The sequence below is a fragment of the Salmo trutta genome, chromosome 27 (assembly GCF_901001165.1).
Source record: "Salmo trutta chromosome 27, fSalTru1.1, whole genome shotgun sequence".
Taxonomy (NCBI): Eukaryota; Metazoa; Chordata; class Actinopteri; order Salmoniformes; family Salmonidae; genus Salmo; species Salmo trutta.
The window spans coordinates 27963507-27983643 of record NC_042983.1 but is presented as its reverse complement, the minus strand read 5'-3'; the positions used below and the strand labels follow the sequence as shown (position 1 = coordinate 27983643).

Here is a 20137-nt window from a genome sequence, read left to right as displayed (position 1 = left end):
AGAGAAAGCTTGTTGGACACTGAGAAAGCTTTGTTGTAGAGCATTTAGCACAAAATCCAGGTAGGGGCACAAACGTGTGTGTTTGTATTCAGTGTGTGACTGTCAAACCTCAGATGAACCCCCCCAAAACAGTGGGCGTGGTCAAACGTGGGAGGAGTCAAACGTTTGAGTCCGCCCACATTGAGCCCCGCCCCGAATTGCACACTGCAGTCAGGGGTACTTGACAGCAGGTGGCGGAGGCAGTGGGAGTCAACTCAAGCCCCTCCCACGAGCTCGTACTCTCAGCTCACTTCCTCTCCAAACCGCGCCTGGGACGGGGGCTGGCAGTTTACAGCCCCGAAAGAAAACACAATGTAAAAGTATAAAAAGAACACACAACGCAAACTGTACATTTTTCTAAGTATTCGTTCCATGACTTCCGTCAGTCAACGCATCGTAAAAACGCTTGCTGTTTGGAAGAGAGCGAATGGCCAGTGAAAGCACAGAGTAATCCCGTGAAAGGTAGGAGACCTCACTTTGTTCGGATGGTACCACTATCAGCCCTGGCTGATAGAATATTTACTATAAGTATTTAGCAAACGGTCTATAGTGTAGCCTAGCTGCTGTGTGATTTAACAAAATAATGTGATTATTGTATGGTGAAAAGAGGTGTTTGGTGCTGTCTTGCTTCTTTTTTTGTTGTTGTACCCAAACCCATGTTGATGAAAAGTTACGTTGTTCTATATAAGGTCCCACCGTGTGCCAGTAAAGCAGTGTTTAAAATAGAAATGTGACCAAAATCCATCCCTACATCTTTCATGCTACTCAACTATTTCACTGTATTTCACTATACTTGGTTGCAGAGGTGTACGATTAACGCAGTCAGCTTCTTTAATCCTTTCCTGTCTTGTAAATGATGACATGACATTTGATGAAGGCCTACTGTTCACCCAGTCAATCAACCAATCCAATCAAACAATTAATAGGTATTTGATTGATCCCACTTTTTACTGCAGAGTTTATTACTCAATAGTAAAATGTGATCAAACGCACATCCTTAAGTTGCATGCAGGGCCGCAAAAAGTCAGTATAAAATAAATAGAGCCCGCACACTCATAAACTCCACGACGTATCTGTATTGACAAAAAACGTATGAGTGTGCAGCTCAATTTATTTAAATAAGGGTATTGTATAAAACCAAATGCCAATAGCCTGGAGAGAGCATACCCTGATGGCTTTACCTGGTGGCGTTTCACTTAGTTGACCGTGATGGGAATAATGGTTACAAGTTTGACTTTATAAAGATCTTGGGTTGAAACATTGTTGCAATAATACATGTGGTACTGTGCTATGAGTGATAGTTAGTAGGACTTTCCATTTCAGATATTTTATTATTATGTTTACCTCAAAGTTGTACAGTGTTATTGCATTGTAATAGGCTAACTGGCTAGCTAATTAACTGATGTGGGTAAAGCTTTTTTTCTGGGATTTGGGACGCTGTTCAATGGTCATTTAAATTCTTCATTGAAACCTATTGATTCTTGAAGAATTTATAAATGCCTCATGAGCTTAGCATGTCTGTCATTAACATAACCTAAAATATTAGGTTTTATTACTCAATTGTTTACAAACAACAAAATATGTTTAAAACGATCTCGTACATGTCATGTGCTGTCAGTCCTTGCATATAGAGCACTGTCTATTCATTTTAAGAGGGATTACAGTTCCTTAACCCCATCTCTCAGCTGTATACCTTTACATTTTTTATCACAGACTCAAACTTTAATTGTGAGGTTTACCAGCTTCAATCTAAGGACTGAAAGGCTGAGTCATTATTCCAAAGAGAAGAGGGTTCCTCTACTCTTGGTGCTGCTCAGAACACAAACTGTGACCCTCAGCTAAACCAGCATGGTTACAAGGGCAGAACAGTGACACAGAGCGATAGGCCCACCTGTGCTGACCTCAGACTATCACTCAACTCTCTCTGTACCTGAGTTGGGTGGGTCACATCTGTGGCCATACTTAGAGGGTGGTCTGTTGAAATACTTTCTGATAAAAGGAAAGTATTGATTGTATGAAGCATATATATGGCGCATTCGGAAAGTATTCAGACCCCTTGACTTTTTCCACAATTTGTTTTACATTACAGCCTTATTCTAAAATGGATTAAATTGTTTCCCCCCCTCATCAATCTATACACAATACCCAATAATGACAAAGCAAAAACTGTTAATTTTTTATTTTTGCAAGTTTATTAAAAATAAAAAAATAAAATATTACATTTGCATAAGTATTCAGACCCTTTACTCAGTACTTTGTTGAAGCACCTTTGGCAGCGATTACAGCATCGAGTCTTCTTGTGTATGACGCTACAAGCTTGACACACCTGTATTTGTGGAGTTTCTCCCATTCTTCTCTGCAGATCCACTCAAGCTCTGTCAGGTTGGATGGGGAGCTTTGCTGCACAGCTGTTTTCAGGTCTCTCCAGAGCTGTTAGATCAGGTTCAAGTCCGGGATCTGGCTGGGCCACTCAAGGACATTCAGAGACTTGTCCCGAAGCCTCTCTTGCATTGTCTTGGCTGTGTGCTTAAGGTCGTTGTCCTGTTGGAAGGTGAACCTTCGCCCAGTCTGAGGTTCTCAGCAGGTTTTCATCAAGGATCTCTCTGTACTTTGCTCTGTTCATCTTTCCCTTGTTCCTGACTAGTATCCCAGTCCTTGCCGCTGAAAAACATCCCCACAGCATGATGCTGCCACCTGCTTCACCGTAGGGATGGTGTAAGGTTTCTTCCAGATGTGATTCTTGGTATTCAGGCCAGAGTTTTCAATCTTTGTTTCATCAGACCAGAGAATTTTGTTTCTCATGGTCTGAGAGTCCTTTAGGTGCCTTTTGGCAAACTCCAAGCGGGCTGTCATGTGCCTTTTACTGAGGAGTGGCTTCAGTCTGGCCACTCTACCATAAAGGCCTGATAGGTGGAGTGCTGCAGAGATGGTTGTCCTTCTGGAAGGTTCTCCCATCTCCACAGAGGAACTCTGGAGCTCTGTCAGAGTGAACATCGGGTTCTTGGTCACCTCCCTGACCAAGGCCCTTTTCCCCCGATTGCTCAGTTTGGCCAGGTGGCTAGCTCTAGGAAGAGTCTTTGTGGTTCTAAACTTCTTCCATTTAAGAATGATGGAGGCCACTGTGTTCTTGGGGACCTTTAATGTTGCAGAACTGTTTTGGCACCCTTCCCCAGATTTTTGCCTCAACACAATCCCATTTTTGAGCTCTACGGAAAATTCCTTCACCCACATGGCTTGGTTTTTGCTCTGACATGCACTGTCAACTGTGGGACCTTATATAGACATTTTTTTATTTAATACATTTTAGAATCAGGCTTAAACGTAACAAAATGTGGAAAAAGTCAAGGGGTCTTAATACTTTCCGAATGAACTGTACATGTATCGTTAATATGTTCTTCCCATTGAAAGAAGACAGCTGGATGCTCATGCATGGGACTGGTGCTGACATGGCTGTGTCAGGGGTGTCAAAAAGGGAGTTTTGGAGAGGAGTGCCACAGACTCGTTTTTAGTAGTGTAATGTCCTCTCCTCTATGTGTGTGTGTGTGTGTGCACGAAGCATCTGTGTGTGTTGTTGTGCATGTGTGTGTGTGTGTGTGTGAATGTTTGTGCGTTTGTGCGTGTGGGGGCATTTTCCTCTAACACTCAAATTGGTGCCATCTGTCTGCTATTTTAACATGGCTTCAGAATGTAGAAATCCATTGAAAATCTCCTTCATTACTCTGGACAAAGGCAGACAAGGTCGCTCCCTCTAAATAAACAATCCCAGGGGATTGTCCTGGATGGACAGATTTATTGTCAATTTCAGATAACCCCCCACAGTTTACCTGGGGTAAACAGTACATGCCTGCTGGCTCATTGCCTTGTTTCCCTGAGTTTAAGACCCCATTATTTATCCTCTCTCTCTCTCTCTCTCTCTCTCTCTCTCTCTCTCTCTCTCTCTCTCTCTCTCTCTTTCTCTCTTTCTCACCTCTCTCTCTCTCTCTCTCAATTCAATTCAAGGGGCTTTATTGGCATGGGAAACATATTGTAACGACCCTGGGTTTATAAGCGCGGAAATCGACTCTGCCGCTCGAGCATGCTTTAGCGGCACAGTCGATAGCGCGCCGGACTTCGGGCTTGAAGGTCGAGGGTTCGAGACCTGCTCCCTGCCTGTTCATTACAATATGTTAACATTGCCAAAGCAAGTGAAGTAGATAATATACGAAAGTGAAATAAACAATAAGAATTAACAGTAAACATTACACTCACAGAAGTTCCAAAATAATCAAGGCATTACAAATGCCGTATTATGTATATATACAGTGTTGTAACGATGTGCAAATGGTTAAAGTACAAAAGGGAAAATAAATAAACATAAATATGGGTTGTATTTACAATGGTGTTTGTTCTTCACTGGTTGCCCTTTTCTTGTGGCAACAGGTCACAAATCTTGCTGCTGTGATGGCACCATGTGGTATTTCACCCAGTAGATATGGGAGTTCATCAAAGAGTTTGTTTTTGAATTCTTTGTGGATCTGTGTAATTTGAGGGAAATATGTGTCTCTAATATGGTCATACATTTGGCAGGAGGTTAGGACGTGCAGCTCAGTTTCCACCTCATTTTGTGGGCAGTGTGCACATAGCCTGTCTTCTCTTGAGAGCCAGGTCTGCCTATGGCTGCCTTTCTCAATAGCAAGGCTATGCTCACTGAGTCTGTACATAGTCAAAGCTTTCCTTAAGTTTGGGTCAGTCACAGTGGTCAGGTATTCTGCCACTGTGTACTCTCTGTTTAGGGCCAAATAGCATTCTAGTTTGCTCAGTTGTTTTGTTAATTCTTTCCAATGTGTCAAGTAATTATCTTTTTGTTTTCTCATGATTTGATTGGGTCTAATTGTGTTGCTGCCCTGGTGCTCTGTGGAGTCTGTTTGTGTTTGCGAACAGAGCCCCAGGACCAGCTTGCTTAGGGGACTCTTCTCCAGGTTAATCTCTCTGTAGGTGATGGCTTTGTTATGGAAGGTTTGGGAATCGCTTCCTTTTAGGTGGTTGTAGAATTTACCGGGTCTTTTCTGGATTTTGATAATTAGCGGGTATCGGCCTAATTCTGCTCCTCATCCATTATTTGGTGTTTTATGTTGTACACAGAGGATATTTTTTTGCAGAATTCTGCATGCAGAGTCTCAATTTGGTGTTTGTCCCATTTTGTGAATTGTTGGTTGGCAGTGCAGAGACTGCTGTACAATACTGATGTCGGCTGGAGGGAACCAGCATGCGCGCTGCTGAGGAGAGCTGGCGGATTAGGGTTGGACCGGCAGCTGTTCCTCATGAAGCTGGAGAGGCTGAGTACAGCAGGTCTCTCAGACTTTTACTCTGCAGTGCTGAGGACCTGGCAGCTGCTAAGGCCCACGCGAGAAGGGGGTGTGGAGCCTGGGTTGTGGGTGTGGAAGGAGCCTATCTTCCACAACCCAGCCATCCCTTTGAGATCGGTTCAGTCGGCCACCCTGCAGAGGCAACTGATGGCAGCGGGTTTACTAAGGCTGGGTGACCTGCGACTGCTGGGAGAGGAGGGGTGGAAATCCCCGTCCTGGCACAACAAACAGGAATAACATTTTTTTATTTATTTTTTATTTCACCTTTATTTAACCAGGTAGGCAAGTTGAGAACAAGTTCTCATTTACAATTGCGACCTGGCCAAGATAAAGCAAAGCAGTTCGACAACATACAAAAACACAGAGTTACACATGGAGTAAAACAACATACAATCAATGATGCAGTAGAAAAAAAATAAGACTATATACAATGTGAGCAAATGATGTGAGATAATGGAGGTAAAGGCAAAAAAATGCCATGGTGGCAAAGTAAATAAAGTATGGCAAGAAAAAAACACTGGAATGGTAGATTTGTAGTTTGAAGAAAGTTAAAAGTTAAAATATAAATATAAATAATATGGTGCAAAGGAGCAAAATAAATAAAATAAATACAGTAGGGGAAAAGGTAGTAGTTTGGGCTCAATTAAAGATGGGCTATGTACAGGTGCAGAGATCTGTGAGCTGCTCTGATAGCAGGTGCTTAAAGCTAGTGAGGGAGATAAGTGTTTCCAGTTTTAGAGATTTTTGTAGTTCGTTCCAATCATTGGCAGCTGAGAACTGGAAGGAGAGACGACCAAAGGAGGAGTTGGCTTTAGGGGTGACCAGAGAGATATACCTGCTGGAGCGCGTGCTACAGGTGGGTGCTGCTATGGTGACCAGTGAGCGGAGATAAGGGGGGACTTTACCTAGCAGGGTCTTGTAGATGACCTGGAGCCAATGTGTTTGGCGACGATGATGAAGTGAAGGCCAGCCAACGAGAGCATACAGGTCGCAGTGGTGGGTTGTATATGGGGCTTTGGTGACAAAACGGATGGCACTGTGATAGACTGCATCCAGCTTGTTGAGTAGGGTATTGGAGGCTATTTTGTAAATGACATCGCCGAAGTCGAGGATTGGTAGGATGGTCAGTTTTACGAGGGTATGTTTGGCAGCATGAGTGAAGGATGCTTTGTTGCGAAATAGGAAGCTAATTCTAGATTTCACTTTGGATTGGAGATGATTGATGTGAGTCTGGAAGGAGAGTTTACAGTCTAACCAGACACCTAGGTATTTGTAGTTGTCCACAAATTCTAAGTTAGAACCGTCCAGAGAAGTGATGCTGGATGGGCGGGCAGGTGCAGGCAGCGATCGGTTGAAGAGCATACATTTAGTTTTACTTGTGTTTAGGAGCAGTTGGAGACCACGGAAGGAGAGTTGAATGGCATTGAAGCTCGTCTGGAGGGTTGTTAGCACAGTGTCCAAAGAAGGGCCAGAAGTATACAGAATGGTGTCGTCTGCGTAGAGGTGGATCAGAGATTCACCAGCAGCAAGAGCGACATCATTTATGTATACAGAGAAAAGAGTTGGCCCAAGAATTGAACCCTGTGGTACCCCCATAGAGACTGCCAGAGGTCCAGACAGTAGGCCCTCCGATTTGACACACTGAACTCTGTCAGAGAAGTAGTTGGTGAACCAGGCGACGCAATCGTTTGAGAAACCAAGGCTACTAAGTCTGCCGATGAGGATGTGGTGATTAACAGAGTCAAAAGCTTTGGCCAGGTCAATGAATACGGCAGCACAGTAATGTTTCTTATCGATGGCGGTTACGATGTCGTTTAGGACCTTGAGCGTGGCTGAGGTGCACCCATGACCAGCTCTGAAACCAGATTGCATAGCGGAGAGGGTGCGGTGGGATTCAAAATAGTCGGTAATCTGTTTGTTGACTTGGCTTTCGAAGACCTTAGAAAGGCAGGGTAGGATGGATATAGGTCTGTAGCAACTTGGGTCAAGAGTGTCACCTCCTTTGAAGAGGGGGATGACAGCAGCTGCTTTCCAATCTATGGGAATCTCAGACGACACGAAAGAGAGGTTGAACAGGCTAGTAATAGGGGTTGCAATAATTTCGGCAGATAATTTTAGAAAGAAAGGGTCCAGATTGTCAAGCCCAGCTGATTTGTAGGGGTCCAGATTTTGCAGCTCTTTCAGAACATCAGCTGAATGGATTTGGGAGAAGGAGAAATGGGGGAGGCTTGGGCGAGTAGCTGTGGGGGGTGCAGTGCTGTTGAATGCAGTAGGGGTAGTTAGGTGGAAAGCATGGCCAGCCGTAGAAAAATGCTTATTGAAATTCTCAATTATAGTGGGCTTATCGGTGGTGACAGAGTTTCCTATCCTCAGTGCAGTGGGCAGTTGGGAGGAGGTGTTCTTATTCTCCATGGACTTTACAATGTCCCAGAACTTTTTAGAGTTGGAGTTGCACGAAGCAAATTTCTGTTTGAAAAAGCTAGCCTTGGCGTTTCTAACTGCCTGTGTGTATTGGTTTCTAACTTCCCTAAAAAGTTGCATATCGCGGGGGCAGTTCGATGCTAATGCAGAACGCCACAGGATATTTTTGTGTTGGTTAAGGGCAGTCAGGTCTGGGGAGAACCAAGGGCTATATCTGTTCCTGGTTCTAAATTTCTTGAAAGGGGCATGCTTATTTAAGATGGAGAGGAAGGCATTTTTAAAAAATAACCAGGCATCCTCTACTGACGGGATGAGGTCAATATCCTTCCAGGATACCAGGGCCAGGTCGATTAGAAAGGCTTGCTCGTTGAAATGTTTCAGGGAGCGTTTGACAGTGATGAGTGGAGGTCGTTTGACCGCTGACCCATTACGGGTGCAGGCAATGAGGCAGTGATCGCTGAGATCTTGGTTGAAAACAGCAGAGGTGTAATTAGAGGGCACATTGGTTAGGATGATATCTATGAGGGTGCCAGTGTTTGCGGCTTTGGGGTTGTACCTGGTGGGTTCATTAATAATTTGTGTGAGATTGAGGGCATCAAGCTTGGATTGTAGAATGGCTGGGGTGTTAAGCATGTCCCAGTTTAGGTCGCCTAGTAGCACAAGCTCTGAAGATAGATGGGGGGCAATCAGTTCACATATGGTGTCCAGAGCACAGCTAGGGGCCGAGGGGGGTCTATAGCAGGCGGCAACGGTGAGAGACTTGTTTTTGGAGAGGTGGATTTTTAAAAGTAGAAGTTCAAATTGTTTGGGTACAGACCTGGATAGCAGGACAGAACTCTGCAAGCTATCTCTGCAGTAGATTGCAACACCGCCCCCTTTGGTCGTTCTATCTTGTCTGAAAACGTTGTAGTTAGGGATGAAGATTTCACAGTTTTTGGTGGACTTCCTAAGCCAAGATTCAGACACAGCCAGGACATCCGGGTTGGCAGAGTGTGCTAAAGCAGTGAATAAAACAAACTTAGGGAGGAGGCTTCTAATGTTAACATGCATGAAACCAAGGCTATTACGGTTACAGAAGTCATCAAAAGAGAGCGCCTGGGGAGTAGGTGTGGAGCCAGGCACTGAAGGGCCTGGATTCACCTCTACATCCCCAGCGGAGCAGAGAAGGATAAGTATGAGGGTACGGCTAAAAGCTATAAGAATTGGTCGTCTGTGACGTCCAGAATAGAGAGAAAAAGGAGCAGGTATCTGGGGGCGATAAAATAGCTTCAAGGTATAATGTACAGACAAAGGTATGGTGGGATGTGAGTACAGAGGAGGTAAACCTAGGCATTTAGTGATTATGAGAGAGATATTGTCTCTAGAAATATCATTGAAACCAGAAGATGTCATAGCATGTGTGGGTGGAGGAACTGAGAGGTTGGATAAGGTATAATGAGCAGGGCTAGAGGCTCTACAGTGAAATAAGCCAATAAACACTAACCAGAACAGCAATGGACAAGGCATATTGACATTAAGGAGAGGCATGCTTAGCCGAGTGATCAGAGGGTCCAGTGAGAATCAGACAGCTAGCCGGGCCATAGGTAGCAAGCTGGTGGAAGATGGGAGGGAGGTCTGTTTTTAGCCGCCTCGTGCGTTTCCGTCTGTGGGTTAGTGGGGTTCCGTGTGGAAGGGGGGACCTGTCCAAGTTGGCAAAATAGTTAGTTATAGTGGCCCAAGAAAAGTGTCCGACAGACCTATTCAGATCGCAGCCGAAAAGACAGCTAACGATTAGCTGGCCGCAGATGGGCGATCAGGTTACGTCGCGACGGAGGGGCCAGTTGGAACAACTCCCTCGGGCAGATAACGTCGGTGATCCAGTCGTGAAGACCCAATGGGGCTCCGCATCGGCAGTAAAACGGGTCAGGATAGGTGAGTTGTAGCCCAGGAGACACTTCAGCTGGCTAGCTCAGGAGTAGCCCACGAGTGGCTGACGGAATTCTTCAGCTGGCTAGCTAGCTAGCTCCGTAATAGTGTGTGTTAATTCCGAGACCGACGTTGCCAATAGTCACTCAGGTAGCAGCTAGTTAGCTGCAAGATCCAGGTGTAAATGTCCAGAGCCTGCGGTAGAAATCGAGGAGAGGAGAGAGAAATAGGTCCGATATGCTCTGGTCTGAGTCGCGCTGTACAAAAACTGGCGATCTCTTAGGCTGCTGGAAAGATTCCTGGAGGAGGTCCAGGAGGCACTGTCTGAGCCGGTAAGGGGAGTGTTTGAGCGACCAAAGGGGGAGGGGCCACCAATGTTTCCGCCACTGCAGGTGACGGCAGAGACAGGGGACTGGTTAGGGGGTCTGGAGGACTTGTTCAATTTTAACACTTCGAGCCTGGGGGATTTTGAGGGGGTGGGAGGCAAAGCCCTCTACAACCTCTGCATTAAGGTTAGGAACATTAGGAGCCTAACAGGAGTGAAGGCACATCAGTGGCAGGGGGTATATGGGGCGGAGATTATAGTGGGTTTTAGATGGAGGGGGCTCTACAAACCTCCAGTACCAAAGAGGTCAGGGGACCTCCAGTGGAGGGTTCTACATTGAGCCTTGGACACTAACAGCTGGTTGGTACGGGTTGAACCGGGAGTCGGACAGGGGTGTCCTTTCTGTGTTATGAGAGAAACTGTGATTCATGTGTTTTCTGTGTCCGCCAGGTTAATGCCTTTAATGTCTCTATTGGAATGTCTGTGTGAGAGGTTGGGATGGTTTTTACTGTTGGGGTGTTTATAATGGGGTACAGGTATTCAAATAAGGAGAAAGCCAAATGTGTTTTGTTGAATTTTCTGTTTGCTCAGGCAAAGTTGGCTATTTGGCTAACAAGGAGGAACAGGGTCAAAGGTGGGGGAATAACAGACCCTTTACTATTATTTAATGGGATGGTCTCTGCGCACCTTAGGGTAGAATTTGAGTTGTATAAAATGTTAAAAAGTGAGGAGATGTTTCAGGAGATATGGTGTGTTGGGGGGGTTGTCTGTATAGCTGGGAAGATGTCTTGGATATACGGTTGTAGAAGTGGTGAGGTTTTTGGTTATTGTGATGTGTGGTGTTGTTTTGTATCGTGGGGTCGAGGGTAAGGTGAGTATGGTACATGTATGCAGTACAGGATATATTTTGGTGTTTTATTTTAAGGGGGCGTGGGGGGGGGGGGTTAATGAAATGAGAATGTTTCATTAAAGAAAGTCAAAAAGTCTCTCTTTCTCTCACCTCTCTTTCTCTCTCTCTATCTCTCTCAGTCGGTAGCAGACAGATACCATGCAGATGAGTGATGGCCCCAGTCGCGTCCCTGTCTTTGTGGCCCCGCCCAACGGTAACCTCCGGTCGCCAGGATGCGTCCCCGGCAGGGTCATACCTGTCCGCTCCCCGCCTCCGGCTAAGGCCCCACCCCCTCCCCCCCTGAAGCCCATTGGCCTGCCTCCTGAGTGCCGGGCAACCTTTAATCTATCAGAGGAGGGCCAGCACCAGGAGCGTGCTCAGATTCTGAGGAAGAACACCTTCATCTGCTTTAGTGTCTCCCTGGGGGCCTTTTTCCTCTTGCTCATCCTCATCCTCAGCCTCACCAGTGGAGACGTGTTGGACGGTGAGTGTGTGTTTGTGTGAGTATAAGGATGTTATGAGCTGTTAATACGGACTTGGCTAAATTACTTAGGCCCATTGCCCCACAGTACTCATAGTTTTCTATCATACACTGTTTTACTCTGACTCAGAGCTTCTCTATCTATGTCTGTGTCAGTGATGTGATGTTGTCTTTGATTGGTCCTGCCTGTGTGCACAGATAACTGTCCCGACCACAGCCCCTCCCTGAGCAGCTGGAACCCAGGTCACAACCCAGAGAAGGCCATGGTCGTCCGAGGGGGAGATCTGTTTCGATTGGACTCTTCTGCTACCTTCTACTCGCTAACCATCCAATCAGGAGGTAGGTTAGGTCCTCTCTCTGATCTGAACACATTTCCACCCCAGAAGTAAATAGAGTCAGAGCATGCAGTATTTGGCACTGGGTTCCGAGATTAAGTTGTGAATAATGTGGCTTTCTCTAGAAAGTACCATAAAGAATACGGCCTCTGATGAAGTGATTGTTTTATATTTTAGCCTATATCTGTCTTCCCACAGGCCGAGTGGTCTTTGCAGACAATACTGAGGGCTCCAAAAACATCACTCTCAGAACGCGTTATGTGCTGATTGAAGACGGGGGTTCACTGCACATTGGTGCCCCCAAATGCCGCTACCGCTCCCGGGCCACCATCACCCTTCTGGGCCGTTCAGACGAGAAGGCCGTAGCGGAAGTACCGGAACTGGGCCGGAAGTTCATTGGGGTGCGTGGAGGCGCAACCCTGGAGCTTCACGGGGCAGAGAGGCTGTCGTGGACCCTCCTGACCCGCAGCGTCCCCTCCTCAGGCCTAGCCACGGGGGGCTATGCCTTTCAGCGCAACTTTAGCCGTGGCATCAACCTGCGTGTGGTGGACCAGGACACGGCCGCCATTCTGTTCACCGAGCGCTACGACACATATGAGTCACGGAACGACAGCCGGCGGCTCATGCAGCTTCTCCAGTCGCTGCCTGTAGGGCGCATCGTCACGCTGGCCGTGGGAGACTCTGCCACCAAGAACCTGCTGGACGAGACCAAGAGAACCATCCAGAGCCTGCTGGGTAGTACCTACGTCCATGACCTCAAATACAGGTAAAAATACAGTTAAATATAATATGAATACCGTAAATTCCAGACTATAAGTCGCAACTTTTTTCCCAGGCTTTGAACCTTGCGGCTTAAACAATAACGCGGCTAATATATGGATTTTTCCCGCTTTCAATTTTTTTTATCCAAAAAAACACATTCTGTGACGTGCTCAGTTTTTTGGCGGCATGAAGCTTTCATTAGACCAATGAAATTGCCGAACGGGTTAAGGTCAAACAACTTTTTTGTTTACTGTTTAGATTAAATCGAGCTCTCTCAAACTTCCCATCATTCTGATTACGGTAGTCATTTTGTCACCCTCATCATGGCAAAGACACGGAGAAATGCATATGATGCAGCTTTCAAGTCGAAGGCGATTGATCTGGCTGTTGGAAAAGGAAATAGAGCTGCTGCACGGGAGCTTGGTCTTAATGAGTCGATGATAAGACGTTGGAAACAGCAGCGTGAGGAATTGACAACTAAAGATTACTGCTAATTATTATTTTTTTGTTACAAGCCGTGTTTCGTTAAAGCCTATTTATTTTTTGTTACAAGCCGTGTTTCGTTAAAGCCTATTTATTTTTGTTACAAGCCGTGTTTCGTTAAAGCCTATTTATTTTTGTTCAGATTTACTCAGATTTACTATAAGAAAAATTGGATTACCTTTGCTGTTCTTCGTCAGAATGCACTCCCAGGACTTCTACTTCAACAACAAATGTTGGTTTGGTTCCAAATAATCCATAGTTATATCCAAATAGCGGCGTTTTGTTCGTGCGTTCCGAAGGGTAACGAAGGGTAACGAAGGGTGACGCGCGGATGCATATCGTGAATTTTTTTTACAAATATTCCATTACCGTACTTCGAAGCATGTCAAACGCTGTTTAAAATCAATTTTTATGCGATTTTTCTCGTAAAATAGCGATAATATTCCGACCGGGAGTCGTTGTTTTCGTTCAAAGACTGAAAATGCAAAATGGACTCTTCACGTGCATGCGCGCACCTGTCTCATTGTTCTCAGATCGACCACTATCCAAATGCGCTACTGTTTTTCAGCCATGGACTGCAAAGTCATCATTCAACGTTCTGGCGCCTTCTGAGAGCCTATGGGAGCCTTAGAAAGTGTCACGTTACAGCAGAGATCCTCTGTTTTCAATAAAGAGAATAAAGAAGGCCAAGAAATGGTCAGAGAGGGCACTTCCTGTTTGGAATCTTCTCAGGTTTTGGCCTGCCATATGAGTTCTGTTATACTCACAGACACCATTCAAACAGTTTTAGAAACTTTAGGGTGTTTTCTGTCCAAATGAAACAATTATATGCATATTCTAGTTTCTGGGCAGGAGTAATAAACAGATTAAATCGGGTACGTTTTTTATCCGGCCGTGAAAATACTGCCCCCTATCCATAACACGTTAATGGATTTCACCTTTGAGTTGTCTCGCTGAAATTTTGACTTGTTGACTGGCAGACATTGTGGGCTGGTTTAGGAATGCTGTGTTGCACGTATAGTGCAAAATTTTGTGTGCCGTCATTGCGTCATGTACCTTCGTTATATAGCTATGTACATCAGCTTTGACATTGGTTTTGCACATCGGCGTTAAACTAGACATTGATATATCGTGAACATATCGGAATCGTCCGATATTAGCTACACATGCCAACATCGGTATCGGCCGATTCCGATATATTGTGCATCGCTAATCTGAAGCTGTGTCACTGAAGCAGTGTGTAACAGTTTATACTACCCATCTCATGGGAGTGATTTAGAGGATTTGTTTTACTACGTCCTTCAAGATCAAGCCTAATCTTTCATGTCATGCCAGCAGAACCTCATCTCCTCCCTGCAAATACTGTCAACACGATTCCAGTGAAACATTCAGAGTCGTTTCTTCCTGTTTTTCCGGAGACCATATTCCGGCAGAAAGTGCACGGCTTGAGGGATAAGCAGGCTTGCTTCCAGGATTTGTGCAAAATGAGCTGACTCTGTACTTTTCGCCTTTGCACAAGGCAGGTCAAACAGGTCAAAAACACACTGTCCCCTGAACACAGAGGGACACATATCATGTCCATTTGAATACAGATCTTTAGCAATGCCAGTGACTTGTATACTATCACGTTTCAGGTAAGACCCAGATGCAGACAACATCGAAGTAACAACAGTTTATTAATCGAACAGGGGTAGGCAAAAGGCAGGTCAAGGGCAGGCAGAGGTCAGTAATCCGGAAAGGTGGGGCAAAAGTACAGGACGGCAGGCAGGGTCAGGGTCAGGGCAGGCAGAAACATCGGGAAAACTAGGAAACAGGAACAATCGAGAGACAGGAGCAGAGGGAAAAACACTGGTAGGCTTGACGAAACAAAATGAACTGGCAACAGACAAACAGAGAACACAGGTATAAATACACAGGGGATAATGGGGAAGATGGGCAACACCTGGAGGGGGTGGAGACAATCACAAAGACAGGTGAAACAGATCAGGGTGTGACAGTATACAGTACAATTGATAATACACTTTGTTTTTTTTTGGTGCTCTGCTGTAAAACCATTCCAACACTCTAGTTTGAGCATCTCACAATTTTAGACATAGAGCTCATGAAGCCTTATTTACACAGACGCGCGCACACACACACACACACACACACACACACACACACACACACACACACACACACACACACACACACACACACACACACACACAAACAAACTTAGCCCAATGGAATATAAAGTTTAGATTTTTAGTTATTTGTTGGGCACTCCTGGCCTGGGCAGCTTTCTGGTCTCAAACCCAAACCACACCAATCCACAGTGTCACGTTTCACATGTGGAGTTGTCGCCAAGGCAACGCTGCGGTCCCCAGCCCCAAATCTAATCAAATCCATAGCGTGACACTTTCATAAATGGATCACAATTCAGTCCAGCTACCTAGGCACGATAAACAGGGACTGTTATGCTTTCTGATTACACACTGATTTTGTTTGTGCTTAGTATGTGTGTGTGTGTGTTTGTCTGTGTCTAGTATGTGTGTGTCTGTCTGTGTGAGCTAGCTAGCAGGGTCCAGGGTATTTGAGACTTGTGTCAGTTACAGTCATACTGTCTTAATGTGACTGAGGGAGACATGATTGAAAGTACTGGGCAGGAGGTCATCTGGGTCGTGATCATTATGGCACCCAACGGAAAAATAATAATAATTTGCTACGGAAAACAAAATGTGTTTCTTAAAAGACAAGTCCAGGTAGTACCTATTTGTTTCAGTTTCTCGCCTTTTGCTGCTTATTGAACACAACCCTGGATGTAATCTGGCTGGGCAAAAGTGGACAGACAGCAGGAGAACACCAGGAACTGCACAGAGGAAATGTTTTTTTACACACAGGAAATGTGTTCGATGTAGGCACTCCCATACACACACACACACACACACACACACACACACACACACACACACACACACACACACACACACACACACACACACACACACACACACACACACACACACCACACACACACTCATACTGTGCCTATGGGCATTCCTATCTCCACCATGCCCCCAGAGTCCTGCAGGTGAACCCCTGAAACAAACAGCAACAATCATGAATTTCAAGCCCGCACACACACACACACACACACACACAAACTCACACACCATGATCAAACACACCCATTCCATACAGTGAGGGTAATGACTAATGTACCCTGTAAGCTGTGCGCGTGCGCGGCTGCGCAGCTCCCCTGGGACTTCTGTGCAGAAGAAATATCAGCTTGCGCAGAAAAGCACGAGATTGAACTTCACTCAACTCTCTAGTTTTTCCCTTTAGTTAACATTATCAACGTTTCACTCTACTGTGGGAATTGCCAATATTAACCACTTTCAGCACAACAAACCGAAACAAAACGAACTATGCAAAACTTCTTATGCAAAATTAACTATGCATGAGATTTTGTTATAGGCAGAACACACAGGTATAGGATTATTTTGCAATGACACTAAGCCCTTATTCTACAGACCGGTGTGGCATAACCAATAACCAGCTGCAGTATCCCTATATGCAAATAGACCATTGCCATATATGGATCTGTGCCAAACTGGACTGTGTTTACAGCATGAGAGGTCGTGTGTAGATGCGCTTGTTTTAAGATCAAAGCGAGAGCTGCTTGTAGCCACACGTACACATTTGTTCATATTCTTTGCTAGTTAGTGAGTTATTAGCCCAGTTATAGATCATTTCTAGTCAGCAATGGGGGAGTGGTTACTTCCTACAAGAACACAAAACGTGTACATTTCTAGACATTTTTGAAAAGCAAGTCAGGTAAATAGCATTTTTTTTCTGTCTTAAAGGGGCAGTGTTGTATTTTGAGACAGGTTTGAATAATCTAAGTAGCCAATAGGCAGAGGGTAGCATAATTTGTCTGATTCTCTGTAATAATGGTATGGGAATATTAATTAACTTTATTTTGTAAAGTTGTTTCTTGCATCAAACAACACATTTCCAGTCACCTCCTTGTCTGAAGGACAAGTGGATAAACAGGATAATGTCAAGCCCTGCATGTTTTTTCCAAAAGTCTAATGGAATGTGGGCCTACATTGAACACCACACATTGGCTGCTACTGGAGGCTGAATGATAGAACAGCTATTTCCATGCTAAAACGTTATGGGATGCATTTTCTCCATTGTTATTGATGGTAGGCTACTCTGGTAGGCCTACATTATGATCAAATAGCCACAGTATCCTACTTGGCCACTGTTATAACTGTAACTTAAAGTGGGTACAGCCTCAGTGTTCACAGTAAACGCACACCAGAAGTTGCACACACACACACACACACACTTTGAGTGTAATAGCTGCTGGGAGGACAGGGTGCTTTCACAGATGGTTCCTGTTTGTATTTCAGCGGGTAAATGGTAGAGAGGCTCTTTGATCTGCTGAATGGCGTATTGGCCCGTGATTGTGTCGTTAGGACCAGCCTCAACAGAGAGCTGACAGTTGGGCCTACTTCCAGACGTCATCGTATGGAGTGCCCTGTCAGATGTGAAGCCCAAAGAAGTACAGGGGAAAGGTTTTGAAAAGGTAACACAAGGGGAAAGGTTTTAAAAATGTTACCACGCCTGAAAAGGGTACATGATGGTTGAAGATAATGACTGTGTGATTGTGAAGAGAGAATTTCTGATGACGGGGCATAAAGCTTATTTGATGTTTAAAAGTCTAAGCCATTGGGGTTTTTTACTAAGCTAACTGTCACGACACCTACGGAAGGTGGCGCCCCTCCTCGGCCGGGCGGCGCTCGGCGGTCGTCGTCGCCGGACTACTAGCTGCCACTGATCTCTGTTTCACGTTCTGTTAGTTAGGTCTAGGTTAGTTACGCACCTGTTTTGTATTAGTTGTTAGTGGGGAGGGGTATTTAGGCTAGCTAGTTAGGTTTGTGGGTTGTGCGGGATTGTTTATTGTCTGGGCTGATGTTGCTAGTGAGGGTCTGTGTTTTTCCACGGAATTATTGTTGGGCTGCGTCTCTAGTTTTCTTTCGTAGAGGGTGGTGCCTTCGATTTTGCACACCCTGCACGCCGTGCTTGTACTTTCCGTGCGAATATTTATTAAAAGTATTATTCCCGGAATCATCTATCTCCTGCGCCTGACTCCACCTCTTCTGCTTCCTCAAGCCACCCATTGTGACACTAACATATGGAATTGTTTTAAGATGGTCATACCATGGATCATTTAACTATTTGATTTGGAATTGTAGGACCCCTTTATGAATAAAAAAATAAATAAAACAATTATTTGATAAAATATAGAATTTGGTCTTACCTACTATAGCCCATAGAAACACATTGAATAACATGTTCATAAATGGCAAAAAAGACAGTTAAAAAATAAATCATAAAGAACAAGGCTTTGAAGTGTCTGTCCTATACAGTATCTAGGAGATGTAAGTCTGTCCTATACAGTATCTAGGAGATGTAAGTCTGTCCTATACAGTATCTAGGAGATGTAAGAAGTTTGTCCTATACAGTATCTAGGAGATGTAAGAAGTCTGTCCTATACAGTATCTAGGAGATGTAAGTCTGTCCTATACAGTATCTAGGAGATGTAAGGCTGTCCTATACAGTATCTAGGAGATGTAAGTCTGTCCTATACAGTATCTAGGAGATGTAAGGCTGTCCTATACAGTATCTAGGAGATGTAAGGCTGTCCTATACAGTATCTAGGAGATGTAAGTCTGTCCTATACAGTATCTAGGAGATGTAAGTCTGTCCTATACAGTATCTAGGAGATGTAAGAAGTCTGTCCTATACAGTATCTAGGAGATGTAAGTCTGTCCTATACAGTATCTAGGAGATGTAAGTCTGTCCTATACAGTATCTAGGAGATGTAAGAAGTCTGTCCTATACAGTATCTAGGAGATTTAAGAAGTCTGTCCTATACAGTATCTAGGAGATGTAAGAAGTCTGTCCTATACAGTATCTAGGAGATGTAAGTCTGTTCTATACAGTATCTAGGAGATGTAAGTCTGTCCTATACAGTATCTAGGAGATGTAAGAAGTCTGTCCTATACAGTATCTAGGAGATATAAGAAGTCTGTCCTATACAGTATCTAGGAGATGTAAGTCTGTCCTATACAGTATCTAGGAAATTTAAGAAGTCTGTCTAACTCAATACTTCCATTCATTTGTGCGGGTTACCTTCAGACGAGTCCCGTGACACTTGTGGGAAGTAAAGCAAAACAGAGAACACCATCGTGTTCGTGAGAGTCTCATCTTCTCATAGAGTGGTCATATTCGGGCGCTACAGATGGTTTCGTTAGAAGTCCGGTTTTCGGGATGTCTCATTGTCTGACACACACTGCTGTAGATCGGCCATATTTCACCGCAGATGCGTAAGGCCGACATAGGAGGATGCAGCCCGTACACAAAAAACATATCTCTAACTTAAACTGACAGCTTTTTATGGGAATTTGTTTAATATGTTGCTTAGATTGATGCATGTCAATAGACTCTTTAAGGAGTAACAAAACAACATTATTTTATGAAAGGTGATGACATTGTTTTGTAGTTATTTTGACATTGTTTTGACGTTGTGTTGATGCTGACATTTCACACTACACCCTTCACTGGTCCAGAGTTGCATGACCCCTGCTCCACACCCAAGCCTTGAACCAGGGGATTGATAGACTTATCTCCACTTCAGAGGCAGATTGCGTTTTGCCTTGTGGGTATTGTGGTGTGCTGGACTGAGATATCCACTGCTATCTCGCTCGAATACTTCCCTAATATTTCTGATGCCAATTCTCAGTCTATATGATTGAGGTGAATGTGATGACCACACACACACACACACACACACACACACACACACACACACACACACACACACACACACACACACACACACACACACACACACACACACACACACACATACACACTGACACTTTTCATGTCAGTTTGGTCACACCCTTTGCTTGACTAGCCCTTACACAGCTGCTAAATCATACATGAGAATGTTGTCCTGTTGATACTCCCAATGCTTTCTTTACAGTGGTCACTACAGGACTACAGGACTACAATAATGTGCAGTTAAATATGTTATGCATACACTCTTAGAAAAGAAGGTTCCAAAAGGGTTCTTCGGCTCTCCCCATAGTC

At 44.6% G+C, this 20137-nt stretch overlaps 1 protein-coding gene across 1 annotated transcript in view; it reads left to right on the top strand.

Moving 5' to 3' along the window:
• Positions 1 to 247: 247 nt before the first annotated feature.
• LOC115164799 (cell surface hyaluronidase) overlaps positions 248 to 20137 on the top strand; it is a 45464-nt gene continuing 25574 nt past the window's right edge. The window contains exons 1-4 of the mRNA XM_029717613.1: positions 248 to 501; positions 11065 to 11408; positions 11604 to 11744; positions 11939 to 12506. Of these exons, the coding sequence (XP_029573473.1) occupies positions 11084 to 11408; positions 11604 to 11744; positions 11939 to 12506 (1034 nt within the window). The 5' untranslated portion in view covers positions 248 to 501; positions 11065 to 11083. The remainder of the gene's footprint in view (positions 502 to 11064; positions 11409 to 11603; positions 11745 to 11938; positions 12507 to 20137) is intronic.